The 23,088-nt window shown below is 42.6% G+C and overlaps 1 protein-coding gene across 4 annotated transcripts in view; it reads right to left on the bottom strand.

The window, feature by feature from the left end:
* The window catches only part of LOC144025875 (transcription factor COE1), an 83,717-nt gene that overhangs the window by 5,919 nt on the left and 54,710 nt on the right, over positions 1–23,088 (bottom strand). For 3 of the 4 annotated variants that reach the window (XM_077532257.1, XM_077532256.1, XM_077532258.1), the window contains exons 11-15: positions 16,561–16,649; positions 10,482–10,547; positions 8,892–9,054; positions 4,983–5,162; positions 1,095–1,292 (exon numbers count right to left, since the gene is read on the bottom strand). In XM_077532257.1, coding sequence (XP_077388383.1) covers positions 1,095–1,292; positions 4,983–5,162; positions 8,892–9,054; positions 10,482–10,547; positions 16,561–16,649 — 696 coding nt within the window. The other variant, XM_077532259.1, reaches the window with a different exon arrangement.

Raw genomic sequence — 23,088 nt, 5'->3', positions numbered from 1 at the left:
GAGGCACTTACTTACTTACTCTGCCACATATTGACTCGGTTCACAAGCATATTACGTTCCCTTCACCCGACCATTGGCATAGATGTTAAACATAGAAGGCCAAAACATCCCTAATGAAAATTTAATTGCACTAATAAAGTAGCCACCAGAGGGTGCTAGAACTGCACAAATGGAAATCAGCCTGACTTTTTAAACTGATGTGTTCCTTTTAAATATTGTGAACATGACGACGATGATATTGTGGCAGTTTTAATAACACAATATCACAATATTGCCAATATTGTTACATCCCTAGTATATACTACATAGCATAACACACTGCTTCAAACAATTAAGGGAACACTTTGTTCCTTTATTTATTTATTTTTTGATTGAATAATAATAAAATAGATTGAATGGATAATAAATTAGATAAAATAAAAATAAATAAATATAAAAGAATGGAGATAAAATAGCAAATAAATGCAAAAAGAAAAACAAATATAAATTTATATTAATATTAATTAATTTTGTGAAATTAATTGGAATTGTTATTATTATATTATTTATTATATTGTGTTATTATATTATATTATAAATTGAATTTAATTTGTAAACAGCTAAAAAAGGAACCAAACTAAAGTGAATACATTGGACTCGCCCCCTTTCGTTTAAGTAGCCCTGCTGTACTGATGTCATCGGCAGGCGCGAAGGCCACCAATATGATCTGGCAGCCCGATCACATCTGCTACCTATTGGAAGCTGGCTGTGCCACATCATGCCAGTCCCGCATTGTAAAATTGGAAATATGTCGCCAGAATGAGAATATAAACGTGAATGTGAAAGAAAAATAAATTCCCTTTTAATTGGTCTATCGTTTGAGTTGCTACGACAACTGTGTGACTGACATACAAATGGCCCAATCAATTGGCTTGCTGACTGGACTTAAAAAAAACGTAACACCGGGATGAGACCTGTGTTAAAGTGGGATAAAACAATGAGACTGGCGAAAAAAAACGAGGACGTCTGGTCACCCTAGCTTAGCATTCACGGGCAGTGTTGGGCTTTGAAGGTTCCAGTGTGTACACTTGATTTCTCAGCTACCTCGTTCTTACCTTGCAGGCTGTTAGCGGTGGCGCTGGTGCAGGTGGGGGGCGGTGAGTTCTGGGGTCGTACGACGGGGGCAAAGGCGCTCTTCTGCTTGACGGCGGCCGACACCATGTTAGCAGGGGAGAAGGAGAAGATGCCGGAGGAGCTGCTGCAGTTGGAGGGCAGGCTGGTCGACGACGCCATGGTGGGGCTGGACGGGACGACTGGGAGGAGGGGTGGGGGAGGTTGGACGCAGGGCAGGGGAGGTGGGTGGGTGGTTGAGGGGGTGTCAGGGAAGAGGGATGGGGAGGAAAGATGAAGACGGAAAAAAAAAAAGGGAAGAGACGGGGTTAGAGAGAGGGCCGAGGGCAGAGGACGGGCAGACGGGACGAACAGAAGGGGACTGGTCAACGGATGATGGCAGGAAGGATAATAGTTCAGATATCTCGCTCACATAGCGAAACACAGAGACATTCATTTTTGCTTGTTTTACATATTTCAAAAAAATAAATAAATCTGATTCAATAATTCATGCTGTTCTCTATGGAGGACCAAAATTCGAAATAAATAAATGACTAAATAAATAAATAAATGTCTAAAAGTGAAAATAAAAATGAATATAAAAAAAATATAATTCCAAAATTATATCCAAATAAATATATATAAATGGAAATAAATCCGTTTTTATTTTCACTTTTCGTCATTTATTTATTTATTTAGACATTTATTCAATTATTTAGTCATTTATTTATTTAGTCGTTTATTTATTTAGTCACCATTTATCTATTTATGTAGTCATTTATTTATTTATTTATTTATTTCGTCATTTATTTATTTAATCATTTATTTCGTCATTTATTTATTTACTTATTTATTTTGAATTTTGGCAGCTCAAGTCCCAAGTTAAGGTGACGGTAAATAAATAAATGGCAAAAAGTTAAAATAAAAACAGATTTATTTCCATTTATATTTATTTTTTGAGATATAATTTTAGAATTATATTTTTTTTATATTCATTTTTATTTTCACTTTTAGTCATTTATTTATTTCGAATTTTGGCAGTTTTGGTCCTCCATAGTTCTCCACCCTGTGAAGTGGAACTCACTCTTGATTTTGATTGGTCGATGTAACACAGACACACCTGTTGGTAACCCCCCAAATAAAAAGAATTTTCAACTGAAAGAAAACGTGTGTGTGCAACTGCACAACAGGAAGTGGATCCCGAATCCTGCCTTGACAAAGATGACAACACTCACGTTTAATGGAGTCACTTGGGTGCAGGCAGTCGGCAGCCTATTGCAATAGCACCGACTCATTTTCCATTTTTTATTTCCTTGTTTCTTTCTACTTACTTGTATTCCCCTCCACCCAATGGCCATTTCCTGTTTTTTTTTGCTCCGAGATGTATTGTGGGCGAGCATCAACACGATCAGACTTTGTTTTCCCCTCTTGTTTGCCATGCTTAACCTATACCCATGAGAAAGTATAGCCAGCCGACATCCCCTCTGCGATGAATGCTATCCCAGATGAGAAATGGAGAGGAACGAGAGCCGGCGCGATAATAAAGTAGTAGTGGTGCCTTAAGATACGAGTTTAAGTAATACTCACAACATTTGCATCCCAAATCATCTTTCATCATTGAAATGAATAGATGTGCCATTCATTCGTCCCAGCCGCCACCCACCTACCATTTTTTTGGGTTTTTTTAATGCTGCAATATAATTCATTGTGCTGCTCCTTCTGGTGTACTGCCTTGGCCACTGGGAGGCAGTATAACATTCATTCACATACTAACCAATATTACTTCTATTTTTTGTAAGTAATTTTTCTTTGAGGATGAATAATATGTGCCTAGGAGTAGAGTTATTATCTCTGGACGTATTGCTCCACTGTTTGTGTTCAAATATAGTACAGGTCGAAAGTTTAGACACACCTTTACCATTTTTATTTTTGTTGTTAGCATTAGGCTAAACGGACTTGCCTGAGGCAAAAGCGGTGAAGTGAGTTGAATTGATTCGATATCAAATTTGCACTTGCAAGTCAGAGCAAAAAAAAAAAAAAAAAAAAAAAATATATATATATATATATATATATATATATATATATATATATATATATATATATATATATATATATATATATATATATATATATATATATATAAAACAGCTGAATGATGGCCCCATATCTTGAAAAAACAGTAAGTCACTTCTTCCTCAAGGCATCACTATAAATGCGAGAGCTAACTGATTGTTATGGGGAATGCGAGGTTACACGCCAATGGACTATCAGCTCTTAGAAAACTTCAGCTGCAGCCCCAACGCAAGTGACGTCATGGACGCTGTGATTGTTGGATTATGGGCTCCATTTTTGGCTTAAAAACCGGCACAACTTAATTTTCATGGTGGGGTAAGTCTAGCCCCTGGGCATTATCTTATTTTGAAATGACTTGGTCAGAACCATCAAAAGCCGAAAACCGGTCACAATAACGCCGAAGGGTTTTAATTGGAAATTGATTTGGCGTTCTGGTTGGACCAAGGGTGTTTTCTTTTATATACCTGACAATTTGGTGACAGAAAGTAGAGCAGACCCTAGACTGGCTGCAATCAGGTCTAAGTTGTGGCACATTGAATTTTGGTGGACTTGATTGAGGTGCAAGCCGATTGGGGACATGTGTGGTTGTCATTGTGGTGGTATCACACATCAACCACCCGTGAAGGTCTGTCTGCAGTTCCTTATAAGCATACTTTGCTCGCTTTGATCTTCGACATAGACTCCAGCGAGTCTTTTCTCTTTCCAACATGTCAAAGACTGGAGCTTCTCCTGCACTGACGTTGAAAGGAATGAGAGGAGTCGCTTTTTTTTTGTGTTCGCTCCCACAATGGCGCAAACTCCCCTTTCTAACTGCAACGGGCTACGAAAATACCAACAGTAAAGCAGCACTGCAACCATGTGAGATTATAATTGTTTCTATTTCAACCAAACTTGAGCAGTATCATTTTTAAATTGACAGTGTTTTTCTCATATTGTCCAAGGATGATTTCATATATAATACAAGTTTAGTTGCAATAGCCATGCTAAATTCTCTTGTGAAGATTTTTATTCTGAAATAGTATAGCAGGATTTGTGAAAGGTGCTGCACGTGAAAATGGAAGCTTTCTTCACAGTGGCTATTAGGATTACATTACATGGATTTACATTACATGTATGGCAGCGGCTTCCTGCGCTAAATTCTGTCTCCCCCACTGACATCATCCCATCTATCCACTTCTCCGGGGTTTGTCTTTTGTCTGCTAATACACTAAGAGCATTTTCCCCCTCAGTGATTTTACAATCAGCCAAGTCGTATTTCACCTGCCCTCTGATATCTGCTTCTGCCTTTATTGTTGTTATTATCCAACACTTAGCTTTTATGGCCCTTCCTGCCAAATCCTCGCAATAAAGTCATAATCCATTTATGAAGGGGCCTAACTAATCAATTAATGAAAATTGGACCTACAAAGGCAGGCTGAGGGGCCATTGATTGAAAGTGTCTGTGTGGGGGCCGATGAGCCTGTTAAAATACTTGTTAACACCCCGGAATCAAAGAGCCGAAATGGAATTGCTTCTCTAGCAATTAGTTTATTGATTTAATCAAGGGTCTTTAATGTAGAGAGTGAATGTGTGTGCGGTTGTGTGTCGGGGGGGTGGGGGGGCCGCGAAGGTGATCTGCTCCCCTTTGCCAATAAAGGGAGGATTTGTGTTTGACTCTGTTCTTAAAGAAATAGATGAGCCAGCTAAACTGCTCAATTTGCTCCTTGGACGTCAAATTTTTGTGTCCACAGCTCTGGCTCCGCCTTCGGCACCGCCTCATCTGACTCGCGCGAGGGCCGAGCGGTCATAGGCCGGGAAGATGTGATGATGCATTTACTCACTAGCATACGGTGAGTTGCCTGCGGATCCATTGAGGAAGTTGGGCGAGGTGCCCAAGGTTGCCATGCCAGAGTTAGCGTAGCCATTCATGCTAGTGGAGACAGAGCTGTAGCTACCCTGCTGGGGAGTGGAGCTGGGGACATAACCATGAGGGGACACACTGCTTGTAGTCCTACTGAAACCTATGGACAGGGAAAGATGGAGAGGCAGAGGAGGAGGTAGAAGGGAATAGAAGAGAGAAAAAGCTGTTAAGGATGGAGAAGAAGGCAGACAAAAATAAATCCATGCAGCGCTGCCTTTTGAGAGAGTATGCAGAACACCGGAGAGGCAGACGTCTCTGCGATCAAAACCCCTGAGTGGCAGAAAGTGTTAGACATCACACATTTCACAGAACAGCCACCATATTGTGCAATTGACTGTAATGAGGAGATGGAGAGCAAACTAAGATGTTGTTCCTCGTTACTTTTAGCTTAATGTTCCTTGAATTTAAATAGGTGTTATTGTTCAAAAGCCACCATGTGCGCTTAAAAAAAAACAAAAAAAACAGGGGTATAGTTGGATTTGATCTGTGTCCCTCAAGGTGCAATTACACTTATTGTACCCGGGAGGTCTAATTATTGAGCTCCAATTTACTATGAGACCTCTAAACTCAAATGTTCCTTAAGTAAAACAAGTCCCAAAAGCTTTCGAACCTCCATCGAGCATGACGCCTCACGTCAGCAGTCTGTTGGCGAGCGGTATGGCATGTGCTTGCTTTTTATTCGCTCTTATGACACGTTTCAAAAGTAGGAAAGCATGAAAAGAAAAATACACATGAATGTTGTGTCATGTAAACACACTAAGACTTAAGACCGCAGTGTTATAGGATCAGTTAAGCATGATGATGATGATGATTATTATTATTATTATTATTATTATTATTATTATTATTATTATTATTATTATTATTATTATTATGATTATGATTATTATTATTATTATTATTATTATTATTATCCATCCATCCATTTTCTTGACCGCTTATTCCTCACAAGGGTCGCGAGGGGTGCTGGCGCCTATCTCAGCCGGCTTTGGGCAGTAGGCGGGGGACATCCTGGGCTGGTTGCCAGCCAATCGCAGGGCACACAGAGACGAACAACCATCCACACTCACAAGCACACCTGGGGACAATTCGGAGCACCCAATTAACCTGCCATGCATGTCTTTGCAATGTGGGAGGAGAAAGGAGTACCCGGAGAAGACCCACGCGGGCACGGGGAGAACATGCAAACTCCACCCAGGAAGGCCGGAGCCTGGACTCGAACCCGAGTCCTCAGAACTGGGAGGCGGACATGCTAACCAGTCAACCACCGTGCCGCCCATCATTATTTTTATTATTATTTATTTATTTCACCAATGGACCCCCACATATTCACGGTTTGGCAATCACAAATTCACCTATCCACACTTTTTTTTTTTTCTAGAGACTATTAACGCTGCTCTTTGTCACAATTTGCCCCCAAATTTTGACCATTTATGACAGGAACATCTTCCAATTAGTAGATGAACACCTTAGCTGTTTACAATGGTTAACTCCTGCAAGTCTCTCTCCAATAACATTCTGACTGGATTTGGGTTCGAATTTCCTGGTCTCTGTCTGCGGATGTGACGTCATGTGCGTATTGTCTACGTGAGGAACAGCGCACGTGTGCAGTTTCATTTTTTGGCCACAGGTGGTAGTAGAGATTCAAAATTGTTGTTGTTGTTTTTTTTTGGCCTCTCAGCAAAAAAAAGCAGGAATTTTCTGTCATGTGGCATAAAAAGTCTGAAAATTATATTTCTATTTTTGTGGCAAAATTCCATCTATATTAAGTATAACATTTTATATATTGCATTCTAGTCTTGTACGACAACAAAGGTGACTGCCAGCCATAATTACGCCCAAAACAACAACAACAACAACAACAACGACAACGACAACGACAACAACAAAACCATCCAACTAAACAAAATTGTGGCGGCACTGACCGGAGTTTGTTTTGTTAGGCCTAATTACCACTACACAAACACTCACTAGCTCATCAAATCTACAGAAGCCATACTGGTTTTTATGATTGACACCGCTCATGTTTGCTCTAGCTGCTTTGACTCCTCCTGATAGTTTCGCCAAACTAGGACTCTGCATCAAAACCAGTGAAATCTGGAACAGCTCAGTGGAACATCATTAAGCCTTTTTTTTGCGACCGCCAGTTCATGTTGTCACTGCGTGGATCCAGCAGTTTCTGGTCAGTAAATAGTGAAGCAATCATCATGCGAGCACTAACTGCTTCGGTCGGAGAAAGCTTGCGGACTTTCCCACCAGCAGAGGCCGGGAGCGGAGCGGTGGAGGTTTGTAACTCTTCACACTCAATTGTTCATTGTTTTATACCTCAGGAGGAATTCATCATCATCATCATCATCATCATCATCATCATCATCATCATGTTGATGTGTAAGTAAAAATACTTTTACATTTTTGTCCAACTGCTTATGTTGTGCTGATGTTCTAATATGGAAGTGGTTGAAATGCGTTTGCAAATGTAAAACCGTATATTATTTTGGCATCATGCGGTATATTTATGATTATAACCATTAATACAGCCAAAGTAATCACTTTCAATTTGCAGCCTGCCTAGGTCACTAGCTATGAAATACTTTTATCACTACTGCTAACTTCTTTTACACTTGTGGGAAAGTGACTCACAGTCAGCATATTTATTTTAACAGTCATGTCATTTCATTTTTTTTTCTCTACGTTTTAGAAGAAATAAAAAGACCCATACTCATTATAACGATTTCATTTACCATGGCCATAATTTGACCCTCGCACACAATTAACAGTTTGTACCTTTCCTTTCCTGGATCTAAAAGGACTGTTATGTTCTCCAGCTGTCAAGTGTCAAGGGTACAAAAACTTTAAATTTTTATGGTACAACCCCAATGCACCTCTAAAAGTACAATGGCACACTATAGCCACAGCATGGCGGAAAGTGTGAAGGTGACTAATTGTGGCGGGATGGATACATCACTCTATACCTTGTACGTGGATAATGGCTGTCGTGATACAAGCCAAGAGAAATGTTGGGGACAATCTTGGATGGCATATGGGCACTGCGAGATGGCAATCAACAGAATGTAGGAGGAGTGATAAAAGAGTACTAAAACAAGCTAACTGGCTCTTCTCCAACAACAAAACGTAATTAGCGCCTATATTGATAAGGCAATTCGTACTAAGAACTCCTCGAGGTTGTGACGATCTCTTAATTCTCAACGGGCTACAATGCGGTGAACAGTAGGAGCACGAGAAAGAACACTTTGAATATACATCCCTGCTCCAAATGCTGACACAGCAGGAAAAAAAAACAAAAAAAAAACACCTGGAATTGATCACTAGTGTACTCTCCAGTGCAATAGTGGCTGCACTTTAACCATCAAAGTAGCCTCTTGTAGCATAATTAGCACACACTGCGGTAGTAAATAAACCAGAAGTCAAGAGGCTGTTGTTTCCCTCGTAGCAGAAAGACTTTTTGAGGTGATGCTCATTGGAAGTATTGAGACACAACCAGCGGCCCGGTTTTCTCTCCTTCCCTAGATACATGTGATGAATCACCCCTGACTGCACCCACATCTCTCTCTGTCAGACGGGGGGGCCGACCCCAGTCTAATATACACACCCCTAGGACCCGCTCATATTTCTCCATCGTGACTCTCTAGTTTGCCATTCTTTACAATCTCGCCATCTTTCTTTGCCCCATCTGTACCGTTCACTTTTTTGTCCTCACCTGCTTTTTCCCGTTGAACCTCTTTGGCGATCTAAAAAAAGTGTTCACACTGGGCGATGAGATGATGAAATGATGACAATCCTGTCCCCCGTCTGTGTCATCTTCACTCACCCTGATTGGCCGTTTGAGCCACTTCAGACCCGGTGAAGGAGTTTACGGCCATCATGCCGGCGTGGACCGATCCGCTGCCGATGCCGGCTAGCTGGTTGTGCCCTCGCGGCACCGTCGTATAAAGGGCCTCTGCGATGTCCGCTGCTCGTTTCAGGATCATCTCCTGGTCGCGAGGGAGGATCAGAGGAGAAGAAGAGTCAACTCCCAGCGCCTTCGTTTGCTATTACTCGAGTAGCTGTTGGCAATCTTTCGAACTTGAGTGGACAAAAGCCGCAAATCCTTCCATAATAACTGTTACTTGTACTTGGGCTTTTGTGTCACGGAAACAGGGAAATTCAAGCATCTTTTACAGCCAGTTGACAGAACACAAGGTGCTAAAAATGGAAACGCGAATGCTGCTCTGACAGTTTGGATTTTGTCAACCATATTATTTCTATTTTACGACATTTTCACATTGAATTATGGTATAAACCTTTAAAATAATCATGCAGAGGCAATTAGCTCGGTTCCGCGACAGGGGTGTCAAACTCATTTTTGTTGCAGGCCACATGGTAATTAGGTCTTCTAGTTCGATACCACCTATTTTCAGAGCGATACTAGCACGAGTACTTCTTGAGTAGTCACCGATACCAAGTACCGATACCACCAGTACTTTTGTTTTTTTGCCCCCCCCCAAAAAATCTATATCCTCTAACATAGCATTTTCCCTTAAAATCCACCTATAGTTCTCAATATTAAAATTTTCATTAAAATTGTATGAAATTAATGGCAATTTTATATTCTGATTTCTAATTTCTAGTTCTTGATCATAAAACGGCCACAAGTCATGGGTACCAATACCTTAAAATAAGGCTGGTATTGGTACAGATACCGATACCTTGTATCGGTACTCACCCATCTCTAATTTGTAATTTCTTTCTAATTTCACCGTAATGACTGTGAACCCAAACTGCATACACAATAAATTGATAACTAGTTCTGAAATCAGAAGCCAGTAAAAACACCAAAAACAGTCAGTGATATCTGTATTTATTTTAAAAGGGAGATTTACAAAAAAGAAAAAAAAAACATTTGCTATATATAAGCATTCTTTAAAAGTGATTTTAATATTTTTGCAAGAAACGAAGTCAAGAAACATGATTTGTGGGCCACATAAAATGGATGTGGATTAAAGGCTCGTGTTTTGTTTTTTTTACTCTGGCTTTTTTGCAACATTTATGTATTTATTTATTTATTTATTTATTTTAAGATGGACTACTCTTCCTTGGATGAAATTATATACGGTGATCTACTAAACTACAAGGAACGCTTCTGAAAATTGAGGAGAAGGCAAGTTTGCTGGAGGTCAAAATGTGTTTTGAGGACCAAAACAAAAAACAATTTATCACTATCCGCCATTTTGGTTGTTTACTTTTGCCTCAAACGCTTTCAGGTCGGAACTGGGAAAAGTCAACTGGGATAAATCCGACCTTCCTCGAATGCAGCATTAGACCAAGATTGCTTGCAAAGAGAGCATGTGCAGAACACAAGCCAAAGTTTGGTTCAAAATGGGCACCCCGATGCGCGTGCGATGAAGTTTGAGTGCGCTACCTGGTTGTTGTGAGGCATCCCGTACAAGGCTTCGACCAGGTCCGCCGCTCTCTTTAAGATTACCTCCTACAATCAGCAGCGAAAAGAGGAGGGAGATTGATCATGAGTGAGGCAGCTGGAGGAGTTCAGTCACTTTCATTACATTTCACTAGTAGCATTATGCTGTGAATGCAGAACGCGGGCTGCGCGACAGGAAGACGGCGCTGAGAGCAGGCAAGAGGAAGAGAAATGGCTCTGTCCGGGCACTTTGTTACTGGGCTGGGCAGTTTGGGAGCGCACGGGGGAAGATAGCGTTCGCTGTGAATAAAACATGAGCTGCTATCTCTTTATCAGTCAAGCATCTTTTGCATCTTCTCGCTCCTTTCCTGCTGGATCACGTATCCCCCCCTGCTGTTGATCACACATCAATCTAACTTAACGCAACATATCATCAGGCTGACAGGGATACAACTCCCCTCTAAGCTGGGGCACACCTGTCTACTGACCCTTAATGACCCTGATCATGTTCCACGTGAATAGCCCAACACCCACTTTGTGAGACAAATGTACCGTCATTTCCGCACTATAGGGCGCACCTAAAAGCCTTCGATTTTTTCAAAAGCTGACCATGCGCCTTATAATCCAGTGCGCCTTATATTTGGATCGATATTGAGCCGCAACAGGTCTCGCTGTCAGGTGACCCTGCACCATCGGTGACGCGCATGCGCAGAAGATCCCGCCATCTTGGATCGCTAGCTAATACGAATACTTTACCTCAGGGAAAATAATAAAACAGCTGTTTATTCATTTTGGGAGTGAATGGAGTTGTCAGAAAACTGGTTTTTAATCTATTAATAAAGTTTGACTGACCCATATGACTGTTTTGTTGACATTCCCTTTAGCGCAGCACCATCTAATGGATGCATCACGTAACCCCAGCCTCTACTTTAGCGACGTTATATGGAAAAAGTTTTAAAATATGTCATCCATTGAAGGTGCGCCTTATATATTGGAAAAGTTTTGAAATATGTCATTCATTGAAGGTGCGCCTTATAGTGCGGAAAATACGGTAGTTGAAGTGTGGAATGGAGTGGAATTTCCCACATCAAACATTTATCCTTGCATAGTGCTGCTGGTCCTTGTGCTCATTTTCTATCACTTACCCTCCTTTTACCCTCTCTGTTCTTTTCACTCGTTTAGTCCATGTGTGTCTCAAGGCAGTCCTTATACGTGTACGTGTGTGATGTAGACACCTTCAGCCCTACGAAACCCTTTTTAAAAGTTAATGTGCCGAGGCCAGGATATATGCTGGAGGCGCGACAACCAGAAAATTGCAGCCCCCGTTCCCTCCCCTATGCTCCCCTCGTTTCTTTCACTCCCTCCGTCTCTCCCACTCACGCACACATACACACATACGCGCACGCTGTGCGTTATACCCTCCTCAGTGTATCCCTCGCTGTGAACAAGCCCTGGAGCATGTGTGCTCTCTGTTCCGTGACACACCGCCTTTCAATCAGACCTCATATCACACACACACACACACACCCACACAAACTCTCTCTCACACATACACATGTGGAGGCTGTCGAGCACGCCCAGGACATGACGGGAGGGTCAGCAAAGCAATAAAGATTGTAGAGCGCTGTCCGAGGTGCTAAATTCACTCAATAATGGGAGCGCTGCCTCTGTGTTAACCTCCCATTACTAGCACTATCTGGGGGAGGGAAAGCGGTGGGTTTTTGAGAGACGGGGAAAGAGGGGGGGACAAGAGAGGGGCCCGCTCGGCGTGATTGAGAAATGTAGAGGACCCGGCGAGGTAAAGTGGTTCTTTAGTATGTATGCGTCGTTCCTCGCCTGCTTCTCGCTACTTTTCCTCCGTGCCAGATGCCTCCTAGGGATTGCTGGATAGGTAAATGGATGGATGGGGGTGGGGGGAGGAAGAGGAGGCGGGAGGGGAAATGAGGGAAGAGAGAAGCATTATGACACAAACAGATCCCCAGCTGGACGATAGTGTTCATGGAAGATGCGTGAGATGCCGCACTCCATGAAAAAGGCTCTCAGGGGCCTTTATTCTTTCTCGCCATGTTTTTTTTTGGGGGGGGGGGAAACACTGGACCAAAATAAAAGCATGTACTCCATCTTCCCCTCACACTTCCATGTAGGTTAGCTGAAAACTCGAAATTGTCCGTAGGTGTGAATGTGAGAGTGAATGGTTGTCTTTAAGTTTATTCTGTAACACAGGGGTGTCCAAACTTTTTCATTTGAGGGCCACATACAGAAAATCAGAAGGACGCAAGGGCCACGCAATGTTATGAAGAGAAATTGTGTTTTGTCCTAAAAGTTGTACAAATCATTTATTTGTGCTTTTGCATATTTAGAACAATGCTACAATATATAAACCAATTTATTTGTAATATGGCAATAGGGTTATTATAGTTTTAGAATTTTTCATTTTAGTTAGTTTTTATTCGTTTAGTTCTTTAAAAAATGCTTAGTTTTAGTTTAGGTTGTTAGTTTCAGTATTAGTATCAGGTTTTTTTTTAATGTGTATTACTTGCACACAATATTTAAAAAACAGCATGGGAGCAACGTCATCTGAAGGTGCTTTTCTATTGGCTGCTGCTAGATGACATCATTTCTGTGTGACACACTTTCAAACATAATTATTCCGGATTATATCAAAACAAATCTACTAAAAATCACATTTAAAGTCATCCCCAAAGGCTCATGCATTCAATTAATTACCAAAGACTAAAACGGAGGACGTTTGCTGTAATTATAGGTAGTTTTAGTTAGTTTTGTTCATGTTAAAATGTAGTTTCAGTTAGTTTGTTTTATAAAAAGCGTTTTCGTTTTTATTTTATTTCGTTAATTAACGCAAATGTTTTTTTGAATTTTAGTTTTATTTTTTTCATTAGTTTTAGTTAACTAAAATAACCTTTAATGGCACCTGTTTTTCAATAGCCTCCCTTCTTACTTTGACCATCTCCAAACATTTTTTGTTTTGTTTATTTTATTTGAATTGAGTCAAATGCCATTTTTAGCATATGTCGCGGGCCACAAATGGCCCCCGGGCCGTAGTTTGGACACCACTGGTGTAGTGTCATTTTTAATTGTTGATATAGTTTTGGCTAATCACATGAGGCAAATCTCAGCTCAGAAAGTAAAAATCTACCACAGTTTGGCTTCACCACGCACAGGTGCTTCTAATCAACCGGCAGGTAAACAAGCAGGTGCTTCTGCTTAAACGCTTGTTTCCCTGCCAGTTAATTAGAATCACCTGTGGCTGAAGCCAAATGGTGGCAAGGTTTTTACTTTCTGGACCGAGATTTTCCACCACAATGTCTTTTAACCCCATATATACCTGTTGGAACTGCCTACCTGCTTGAATGGTGCCATCCTGGCAGACTTTAACTATAGAACTTTTGAACTTTTCTTCCATTTTGAGAAGTTGTTCAGTTCTTGAGAAAACACTTTTGGAAATGGTTAAATGGGCTTTCACTTTTATAGTGCTTTTCTACCTTCCAGGTACTCAAAGCACTTTAATACTGTCAGCTCATTCGCTTAATGATGACGCGGCATCAGGGGTAACTGGGGGATTTAGTATCACTTCGGTAAACCACTGACCCCAGCGATGGGCACACTGTCGGGCCACAAGCAGCACTCTGAATGACCTCCTGATTAATTATCAACATAAATCCATTAATTAATAAATGAATAAATGAATTAACTAATTTTGTATGTGATTTTCTTGTTTCTGTTTGTTGTCATAAATTGCTGACACACATTTAATATATATTTTCAAAAATTTTGGGCTAAATATGGGAAAGAAATTCCAGAAATAACATAAAAAAAACTAAATATTAAAAATATTGAATAATGAAAAATCAGTGAATATGCACATTCACGGGTGACAAACTGCAATTATGCATCACTTGACCTACAGTTTTAAGTTGTAACATCACCACTAGATGGCACGTCTTTTTTGTACAGTATTGTCCCATCCTTGAATGGTAATTTCTATAGGAGAGAGCCCTTTAAACTGGAATTTTACAACAACAACAAACAAAAAACATAGTATGTGATTATGTTGTTGTTTGCTTCAAACCATTTGTTGTTGAGTTAAGATCTGGATCTACTGTATTTGCCTTGAGAAATGGATCTTGTTCTGGGTTGCAGGGAGCTGGAACCTATACTATTTGGCGTGAAAGGCGGACTACACCCTGGACAAGTCTCCAGTCAATGATGGAGATTCTTGGGAAACTCTTTTCAATATCGGTCTCCACGATAGACCGTGCTGTATAAATCTCCATGGGAATGATTTGTACAATTTGCAATGGCATTCCGTAGCTGTTCATTATGCTCTTTGTGTACCAAGGATTGGACAAATCTTACTAGTTTAAGTGGAAATCCATTAGCATTGGCAAATGAGTTCTAGCAACTATTTAACATGTTGAATGTGACTTGTTAACAATAAGAATTGTTAGCATTTGTTCATGATCTGTTTTATTTGTGTGTAAGCAAATGGAAATGCAATTTTAGGGGACTGTTGACAACCTGGCCACACATACAGCCTCAATCTTCTCTTCGCTCATCTATCCCCTGTCTCCTCTTCTTCTCTCCCTTTCCCATTTTCTCTATTAATCACTCTTTCATGGTCCAGTGCCCCGTCTACTTATCGGTCTCTCGTTAGCAAAGGGATCTGTCCAGAAGCTAAACGCGATTAGGCAGCGCTCCAGAGTCATTCTGATAAACAGATAAATGTGGTTAGCGCCGCGCAGCCTGCCGTGCCCCGCTGCTGTAAGGAGAGACCATTTCCTGGGCGCAGGGTCTCTTCCCGTAAAGTCGGGCCCGCCGAGACGTCAACAGGAAGGGGAACCTGATCCAGAGCAGAGCCTGGTCACTCATTAGCCGGCCCCAGATCCCCTCCCCTGCACCATAACCTGAGCTACTATAAACGCCTGCGATCCGGCTTCCAGCACTCCGGACGATTAGCGACAGCGCAGTGCGGCTGGACGCTGGATCATCAGCGCAACATATGGAAACAAAGCAGGCATTTCCAGGGTTCATTAATAATCTCCTCAACTAAAGGTGCCTCTGGGAAAACTTTGCTCCTAATTTAAGAATCGGCTCGAAAAACAGGCAGGGAAAAAAAAGGCTTGGCTTGCACTGAATGGGCGCAAAAAAAAGTTGCCAGTGTGTGCCCCTCTAATGATTGAGGCCAACCGTTGAGAGGAGTGTGGTCAACAAACTGTTATTACCTAATAAAGGCACAAATCAATAGAGCTGAAATGAACAACTGGGCCTGCCAGCTACTGCTGTTCATTTAGAGGAGAAGGAGACACCGCAGAGCGAGGGAGGAACAGGAGGCGAAAGAAGCGAGTTTGTAGGGGGTTAAAGACATCACCGGGACAAGTGGCGTATCCACCAGACATGACACACAGCCACGGACAAGTGATTTCTTTATCTTCCCTCTACATCTACCTGGGCTCTCCATCTCCACCACACGGTGACGTTTTCTGTGTGAGTGTGTGTGTGCCGAGACGTGTGCATGTGCATGCTGCTCTGTGAAAGCGTGTGTGTTGGAAGTAATAAAGTCCACCCGGGGTTGACTTCGATCCACTGACCCAGCAGGAGGTAAGACTGGACAGCTATGATGGATCACCTAACCTCCTTCTGCCTCTCTCTCTCTCTCTCTCTCTCTCTCTCTCTCTCCTCAACCTCCTCTCGCTCTCCCCCCCTTTTCCTTCCCACCATCGCTCCCCCTTTGCCAATCTAAACGACCTTACGCACAGCGCCAGCATGAATAGAGCCGCTTGTGCGTTTTCGGCGCAAAATAAACTGCAGAAAATGACCATGAGCGTGTCATAAAATGTTAATGTTCACGCCGCAAAAGTGTCTCAGTGTCCAGGGTATACAGTCATTTGTCTGTATGTGAGGTCATGCCGCCCTTGTGGCGTGTATATCCGCGCGCCGTATGAAACCGTAGAAGACGTAAATACATCTCGGTATCAGCGTTACCGAGACGAATTTGCCGCGCAGTAATTGCGGAGCGACGCTGAGCGCGGGCAAATGAGAGGCGTGGTGGGTGCGCGGGTACCTTGGGTAATCGCTCCTGGTCTCCGGGGTGTCTGGGGATGACCTTCTGTAACCTCTGGAAGCCGTAGTCTATAGTGGGCTCGTTCAGCGCTGAGCACAAACAAGAAAGGACAGATGGGAAATTCAAAATGCTTGATTCCTAGTCATGAAAACACGTGTGTGTGCTTTGATGAAGAAGATGAATGAGCGATTTGGCTTCTGCCGTCGAAATGACTGAATTAAGCGCGGGGCGAGCATGAATATCGCAACGTTTAGGGTAGACGTGCAGAGAATGTGGGTGTTCTATTTGTCCGGCGTGCGCCTTTGTTTGCTTGTGATGTAATGAATCTCTCTCTGTCGCCTGCTTTGGCGCTTAATAAAAAGCCGGGATTGAGTGTATTTTTGAGCATGCATGTGTGTAAGTATGTGTGTGTGTTTGGGCGAGTGTGTCCTGTGGTCCTGCGTTGATCAGCGACTAATATAAGCAATTACAGAGCCGAGTTCCAATATAACAAAGGCTTGATCGCTCCGGGGAACAAGCTAAACACACACACGGGTACACGCACACACGTATACTGTGTATACAGAGCGAGTCGGATCATCCAGACAGCAGGCAGAAAGCACTCGCTCTGTATGCTGCGGTCGCGCTACTGTAATTGAATATGAGAAGATTTACCATGAATATTTAAACATTTGAATAAATACAATGAAGATCTGAGGCTTACAGTACAAACACTTCAGAGGAGGATTGTTGGATAAATGCTCTCCCCATATAATTAATTCCTAATGTACTCTCTTGATCCCCTTTCTCTCTCCGCCCCCTCAAACAACCCCCCTGCCTCGTGCAGGTTGCCCAGGGGAGTTCAAATAGGGATGTTCGATACCACTTCTTTCAGATCTGTACTCGAACTATATAGTATAGTCACCGATAACAAGTACGAAAGACCTATATATAACAATATAACAATATAGTATTTTGTCTTTAAATAGCAAGGCAATTTTCTACCTTGAAATAAAGTGCCTGATACTGATACCTGGTATCGGTACTCGCCCATCCCTAATGGATAACAGCACGGATGGACTGCAAACAAAATTGGTCAACAGGTGGGTGGAGGTTGTTTTTTTTGGGGGGGGGGTTCAAGGGGGATGCGGACGAGATGATGGACATGTACTGAATCGTTTCGTCAACGGGGGGTGGCTTCTGACATCCACTGATTATTATTCATCCTTGGTCACCGGGGGGAGGGAGTGAGCACAGGGGCCGATTAATATTTACCAACACTGGAAGGGGGGTTTTGGGGCTCCGGGGTTGTCTGGGATTCAACCGGCCCAAAAATGGACTGGCTGTTCAGGAAACTCCCCAAATTCCCAATTGGTAGTCTAGCCCTGGATATCAGTCTTGACTAGTTCACTGCCATTGCTTCTGTAAAGAGCTTTTGTGTGGCCATAGAAATTAAATTATTAATTTCAAATGTGCTGTTTTAAACTTAAAATTATATATACATTTCTTGATTAAAACAGTGGTCTAGTGGTTAGCACGTCCGCCTTCCAATTCTGAGGACTCCGGTTCGAGTCCAGGCTCCGGCCTTCCTGGGTGGAGTTTGCATGTTCTCCCCGTGCCCGCGTGGGTCTTGTCCGGGTACTCTGGTCTCCTCCCGCATTCCAAAGACATGCATGGCAGGTTAATTGGGCGCTCCGAATTGCCCCTTGGTGTGCTTGTGAGTGTGGATAGTTGTTCATCTCTGTGTGCGCTGCGATTGGCTGGCAACCAGTCCAAGGTGTCCCCCACCTACTGCCCAGAGCCAGCTGAGATAGGCGCCAGCACCCCCCGCGACCCTTGTGAGGAATAAGCGGTCAAGAAAATGGATGGATGGACATTGCTATTTATTGGCATTCCAGACAGAAATGTCACTTTTAGTCGTTGAGTGTTATTTAAGTCGTGGATATAAAAAAGATGAAATTCCTGTTCAAAACAGTCACATTAAGGCTAATTTCTGGAGACAAATGGGTGATGCGGTGGCCTAATAAATCTGCTAAGTACTACATGTGAGGGATTGCCTTATGTGTTTGTGCCGTCCGTCTGTCTCCCCTGTGGGTCACAGCTTGGACGTTTCCTGGGGGCCGATGCCCTGCTCGCCTCACATCTGAGCAGCCAGGCTGACTAGGCGGCCCCTAGAAAAGAGGCCCCCAGAGGCTATGAGTACAAGCTGTCCTGCTGGACCTCTAGCGGCTTCCGCGCGGCTCCTCCCCGAATGTTTCACTCCAACACAGAAGCCGACAACAAAGCAAAGTGAATTCTCTTTTTTTTAATGGCACGCGCGCATGTCGGCAGGATATTTCAATCTCACAATGGAAATTCCTGCCCTGACACACACCCAAGTGAAAGCAAGGAGAGGTAACAGGCTATGGAGTTATATTTGTGGCGAAAGAAAATAGCTGCAGTGGAACCGCGGAGGTCAAACGCAATCCGTTCTGGGACACTTGATCTCCAATTTGATTCCAGAACTTTCCCATAAGAAATAAGTGAAATTGAATTGAACACTTGCCAAAGTCAAACTATAGCGCTCATAAAGCACAATATCATCTGGACAGGAAATGTTTGAGGGAACATCTGGATAAAAAGTTAACAGGAATAATACATTCATCATACTTTTAACTTATGACTAATGCTGAGAGAGAGAGCGTAATAAAAGTTCTCATTTTAGAATGATATAAACAAAAGTTAACATCAAACCAAGACAGTTTCAAACATTTAAAAATAAATTGTAAGGCACATTTGTCCCAAAGGTCTCGGGCGAAGACCACATCTTACAACTTTTTTTTTTTTTTTTTGTGTGTGTAATATTACAGTTGAGCTTGTATACTGTTGTGTGTAAGGACAAATATTTGACATTACTTCCCCATTCAGTAACCCTCTAAAGCTGGGTTTTAAAACTCGTGGCGTGCGGGCGATTTTGCCATCTCGTTGCCATTGCCGTTTTTTTTTTTTTTTAAACACTTATGGGCTACCACAGGCCAGACTCATTACAGCTTTGAGCAAAAGGTAATTCTGAAGTGTCACCAAGTGGAAGGAAAAGATATCCACACTGTCACCAAGTCCAAATCTCGTCTTTTTCAAACCATGCAGTGATGAGAAAAGTTGGCAACGACAACGGCCAATTTCAAGAAAAACAGGAGACAGAATGCTTTTGTTGTTGTTGTTGTTGTTGTGCACAGGGGCACCCCAGCATGCACAAAGAAAGTTGTGGTGTTCAAGAATTCCGATACTCAACTCGACATGTTAATGAGTATGCAAAGTAGCGGGGAGATGAAGGAGAGGACTGGCTCACCAATTGTGTTTATGTGCTGAAAACTAGTGTTGTTCCGATACCGTTTTTTGGCTCCCGATACCGATACCGATACCCAGCTTTGCAGTATCGGCCGATACCGATACCATACCGATACTTAAGGTTTTTTTTCCTCAACATGAAAAAGCTGTCCTGCCATTGGTTCAGAGCATTCAAGGGCCAATAGGATATCTTAGATCGGCATGCAGTGAACATGTCGCATACCAGTGAATGTCGTGCACCAGCAAGACACAAGATGCTGCTTCCAAAATCCTATATTAGCGTTGGAATTAATGGTATCGGCATGTTACTTGTGAGTAGTCACCGATACCGATACCACTGTTTTAATGCAGTATCGGCACCTCTGCCGATACCAGTATCGGTATCGGAACAACACTACTGAAAACCATTTCATGTTTCGAATTGTTACTAAGATTGAGACGATTGGACTAGTGGTGCTGTTTATTTTTTTTTTAAATACTTGATCCCCTTTTTTGTGGAATATTTGATGCAGTCCAGATGATCTCCACCGGCTCCCACATAAGTTGAGTTTGAGACCCTTACTCTAAAATCTCCAGAGGCAGGATTTGCTTTCTATTAGGCCTGTGGTATCAGGTAATTGCTCGAACAAAATCCTCACATTTGTCTGAAAGGCTTTTGTTGTTGTTGTTGCTGATTTGCTTTTTATCAGTTCTCCACAATGTGGCAGATGAGTCTCAAATGAACACTAACAAATTCAAAAACTCCAAAATATAGAGAGATAGCCCCTATAAATAAAGAGGCAATCTAAGTAATTGGGAGAGGAAGTCACATTCTCTGCTTGTTTTCAAGGATCATAAAGCAGAAGAGGAGCTACCTGGCTTGTTTCTCTTTGGGGATTTTCGACTCATACATCTCTTTTCGATATTTCACATTGGGAATTAATGCTGGAAGAAAACTCGTGAAGAGCACAACTGGAAAGCGTAAGCATGCAGGTGCACTCCGGGATTTCACGGCATACTCTCCTGTACAGGTATATTTATAATCTTAAGCTGTCGCTCTCCAGAAGAGCAAATCAAAGCCAGTAAAACATAAATGCCATAAATAAATGAATAGATGAGCAACAGCCCTGGACTGGAGGGATTCACCTAGCAATCACCCACATCAGATCAGATCAATGCTCATGGAAATTTCATGAAGCTTAGAATCTACACCGCTTCATATTTCACTATAATAACCCGCAGAGCCGCAGGGGGAGAGGGACTGAAGGGGGTGAGCGGGTAAAAGGAAGAGGGGAGGAAGACAGAAGTGGGATGGAGAGATGGAGGCATGTGCTGCAGGGGAGGAGAAAATGGGGGGGTGGCGGGGTTCTAGGAGGTGGAGGGCCATAATTGAGAGGTCACGTCGTCGGTTGTTACCAAGAGTGGAGGAGGAAAAGATGGAGGTGAGGAGGGGCAAGTATTCCGTCCACTAGTCTTGCGTTGCAAGTCGTACTTGCGAGTTTAGGTAATTGGCTCTGAGGCTGGTGTTAGCATCTTCTCCGGAACCTCAAACGCTTGGTTAGGAGCTGATCATATCACAACCCCGCGTCTCTCCGTCTTTCTCCCTCTCAACTCATTCGTACCCCCCCCCCCCCCCCCCAGCCCAACCCCACCCCCCCTCCCTTCTACAGTCTCCAGTGCTCAGGTGTGATCTCATAAGCGCTGCTTGGCGATCGATGCCGCCAGTGGCAGGGGGTTCAATAGCCCTGAATTACGGCTTCATTTCTCCCCCCCCCCACCCCACCCCACCCCTACACACAGATGAGAGCTGCCCCCCACACCCACCACCACTACGCACACACCTCCTACCCTCTACTCGCAATCCAGATCAATACCTTACAATCTAATTTTTATCCATTTTTCCATAAACCCCGAGATTGCGTTTATTTGGAGAATCCGACAAGCTAAATAAAGCATTGCTTGAAAATGTCAGGGAGACTAATGCATGGCTGGAAATTCATACAGAGAAAACAGATGAGTGGAAGCTTTTTGCTCTTAAAGCAAAAGGGAGGGAGAGAATGGGAGGAGGGTGGGGAGGAGACGGGTGCTAAAAGAGTCTACAAATCAATTGAGGTATGGAAGCTACTACAACCTAAGCTCTAATTATCTGTTGCAAAAAAAGCACAAAAAAAAAAAAAAAGCACATGTCGACAGTTAACAATACCTGACAGCACCGATCCTCAGTGGGAGAATGCAAATCCTGGAAGTATGGATGAAAAGTGTGCGCTTGAATTAAGATACAACAAAACACAGGGAATCATTTCCCTGGGTGAGCGCTGCTCATTTCAGCGGGGTATAAAACAACCTACATTCCAAATTCATTTACATCATCATCATCATGGAGCAGATGCTAGCGTAATAAGAACTGAGCATGCTAAAGAGGGAAGACAAGCCACATGGTGCAGAAAATTAATCTCAATCTCAAATAGAGGTGTGAATTTCCTTGCGGTTAAGACGGCGTGAACGCGAACGTGTGCTGCTATCTCAGCTGGCCCTCCGTCTCCAGCTGGAGGCCAGCCGTTTTAATCAACAGCAGGCCTCTGCCCAAGCTCAATAAAAGACAGCATTCACAAATAGGAGCAAGACAAGTAATTGATCTCCTCATGCTTGCACCCCACTTTTATTGCCAGATGACTACATGCCGCAGTCGGGTGTCGGGGATGCGTGCGGTTGTGCTCCTTGTATCGCGTGTGCATATGAATGAGGAGTATATTCTCTGTTTGGGTAGAAAGGATTTCCACTCTCATTATGTTTCCTTTCGCGCAGGCATTATTGATGGATGCCTGCATTGGCACCTGCACTGTCTAATGAGATCCAATACAAGAGCCGTATCAAAAATTCTGTCGCAACAATGATAATAATGTTCGGTTTTGATTGACATTGATGGCAAAGTCGTAACTTAACAGTATGCTTAATAGTGCAGGTGTAGTTTGCAGTGGTGTAGGACTACATTCACGCAAACTGAGAGCTCTTTCCTCTATTTTGGTGACCTCATATTGTATATGGATTATGACAACATATTAAAAGCTCATCCTTCATTGATGGAATACAGTACAACTTTTTTTTTTATCTTAGAGGGCAAGATACAGAAAAAGGGACATTTTGATACAGTCTGACTGTATTTTACATGCTAAAACCAATCAATCAAGAAGTTATATACTATAGTTTAGCGTTGTTTGTTTTTTTAAAAGTTAATTTTAACAT

The sequence above is a fragment of the Festucalex cinctus genome, chromosome 9, assembly GCF_051991245.1.
Source record: "Festucalex cinctus isolate MCC-2025b chromosome 9, RoL_Fcin_1.0, whole genome shotgun sequence".
NCBI lineage: Eukaryota > Metazoa > Chordata > Actinopteri > Syngnathiformes > Syngnathidae > Festucalex > Festucalex cinctus.
This window is presented reverse-complemented; position numbering and strand designations above follow the sequence as displayed.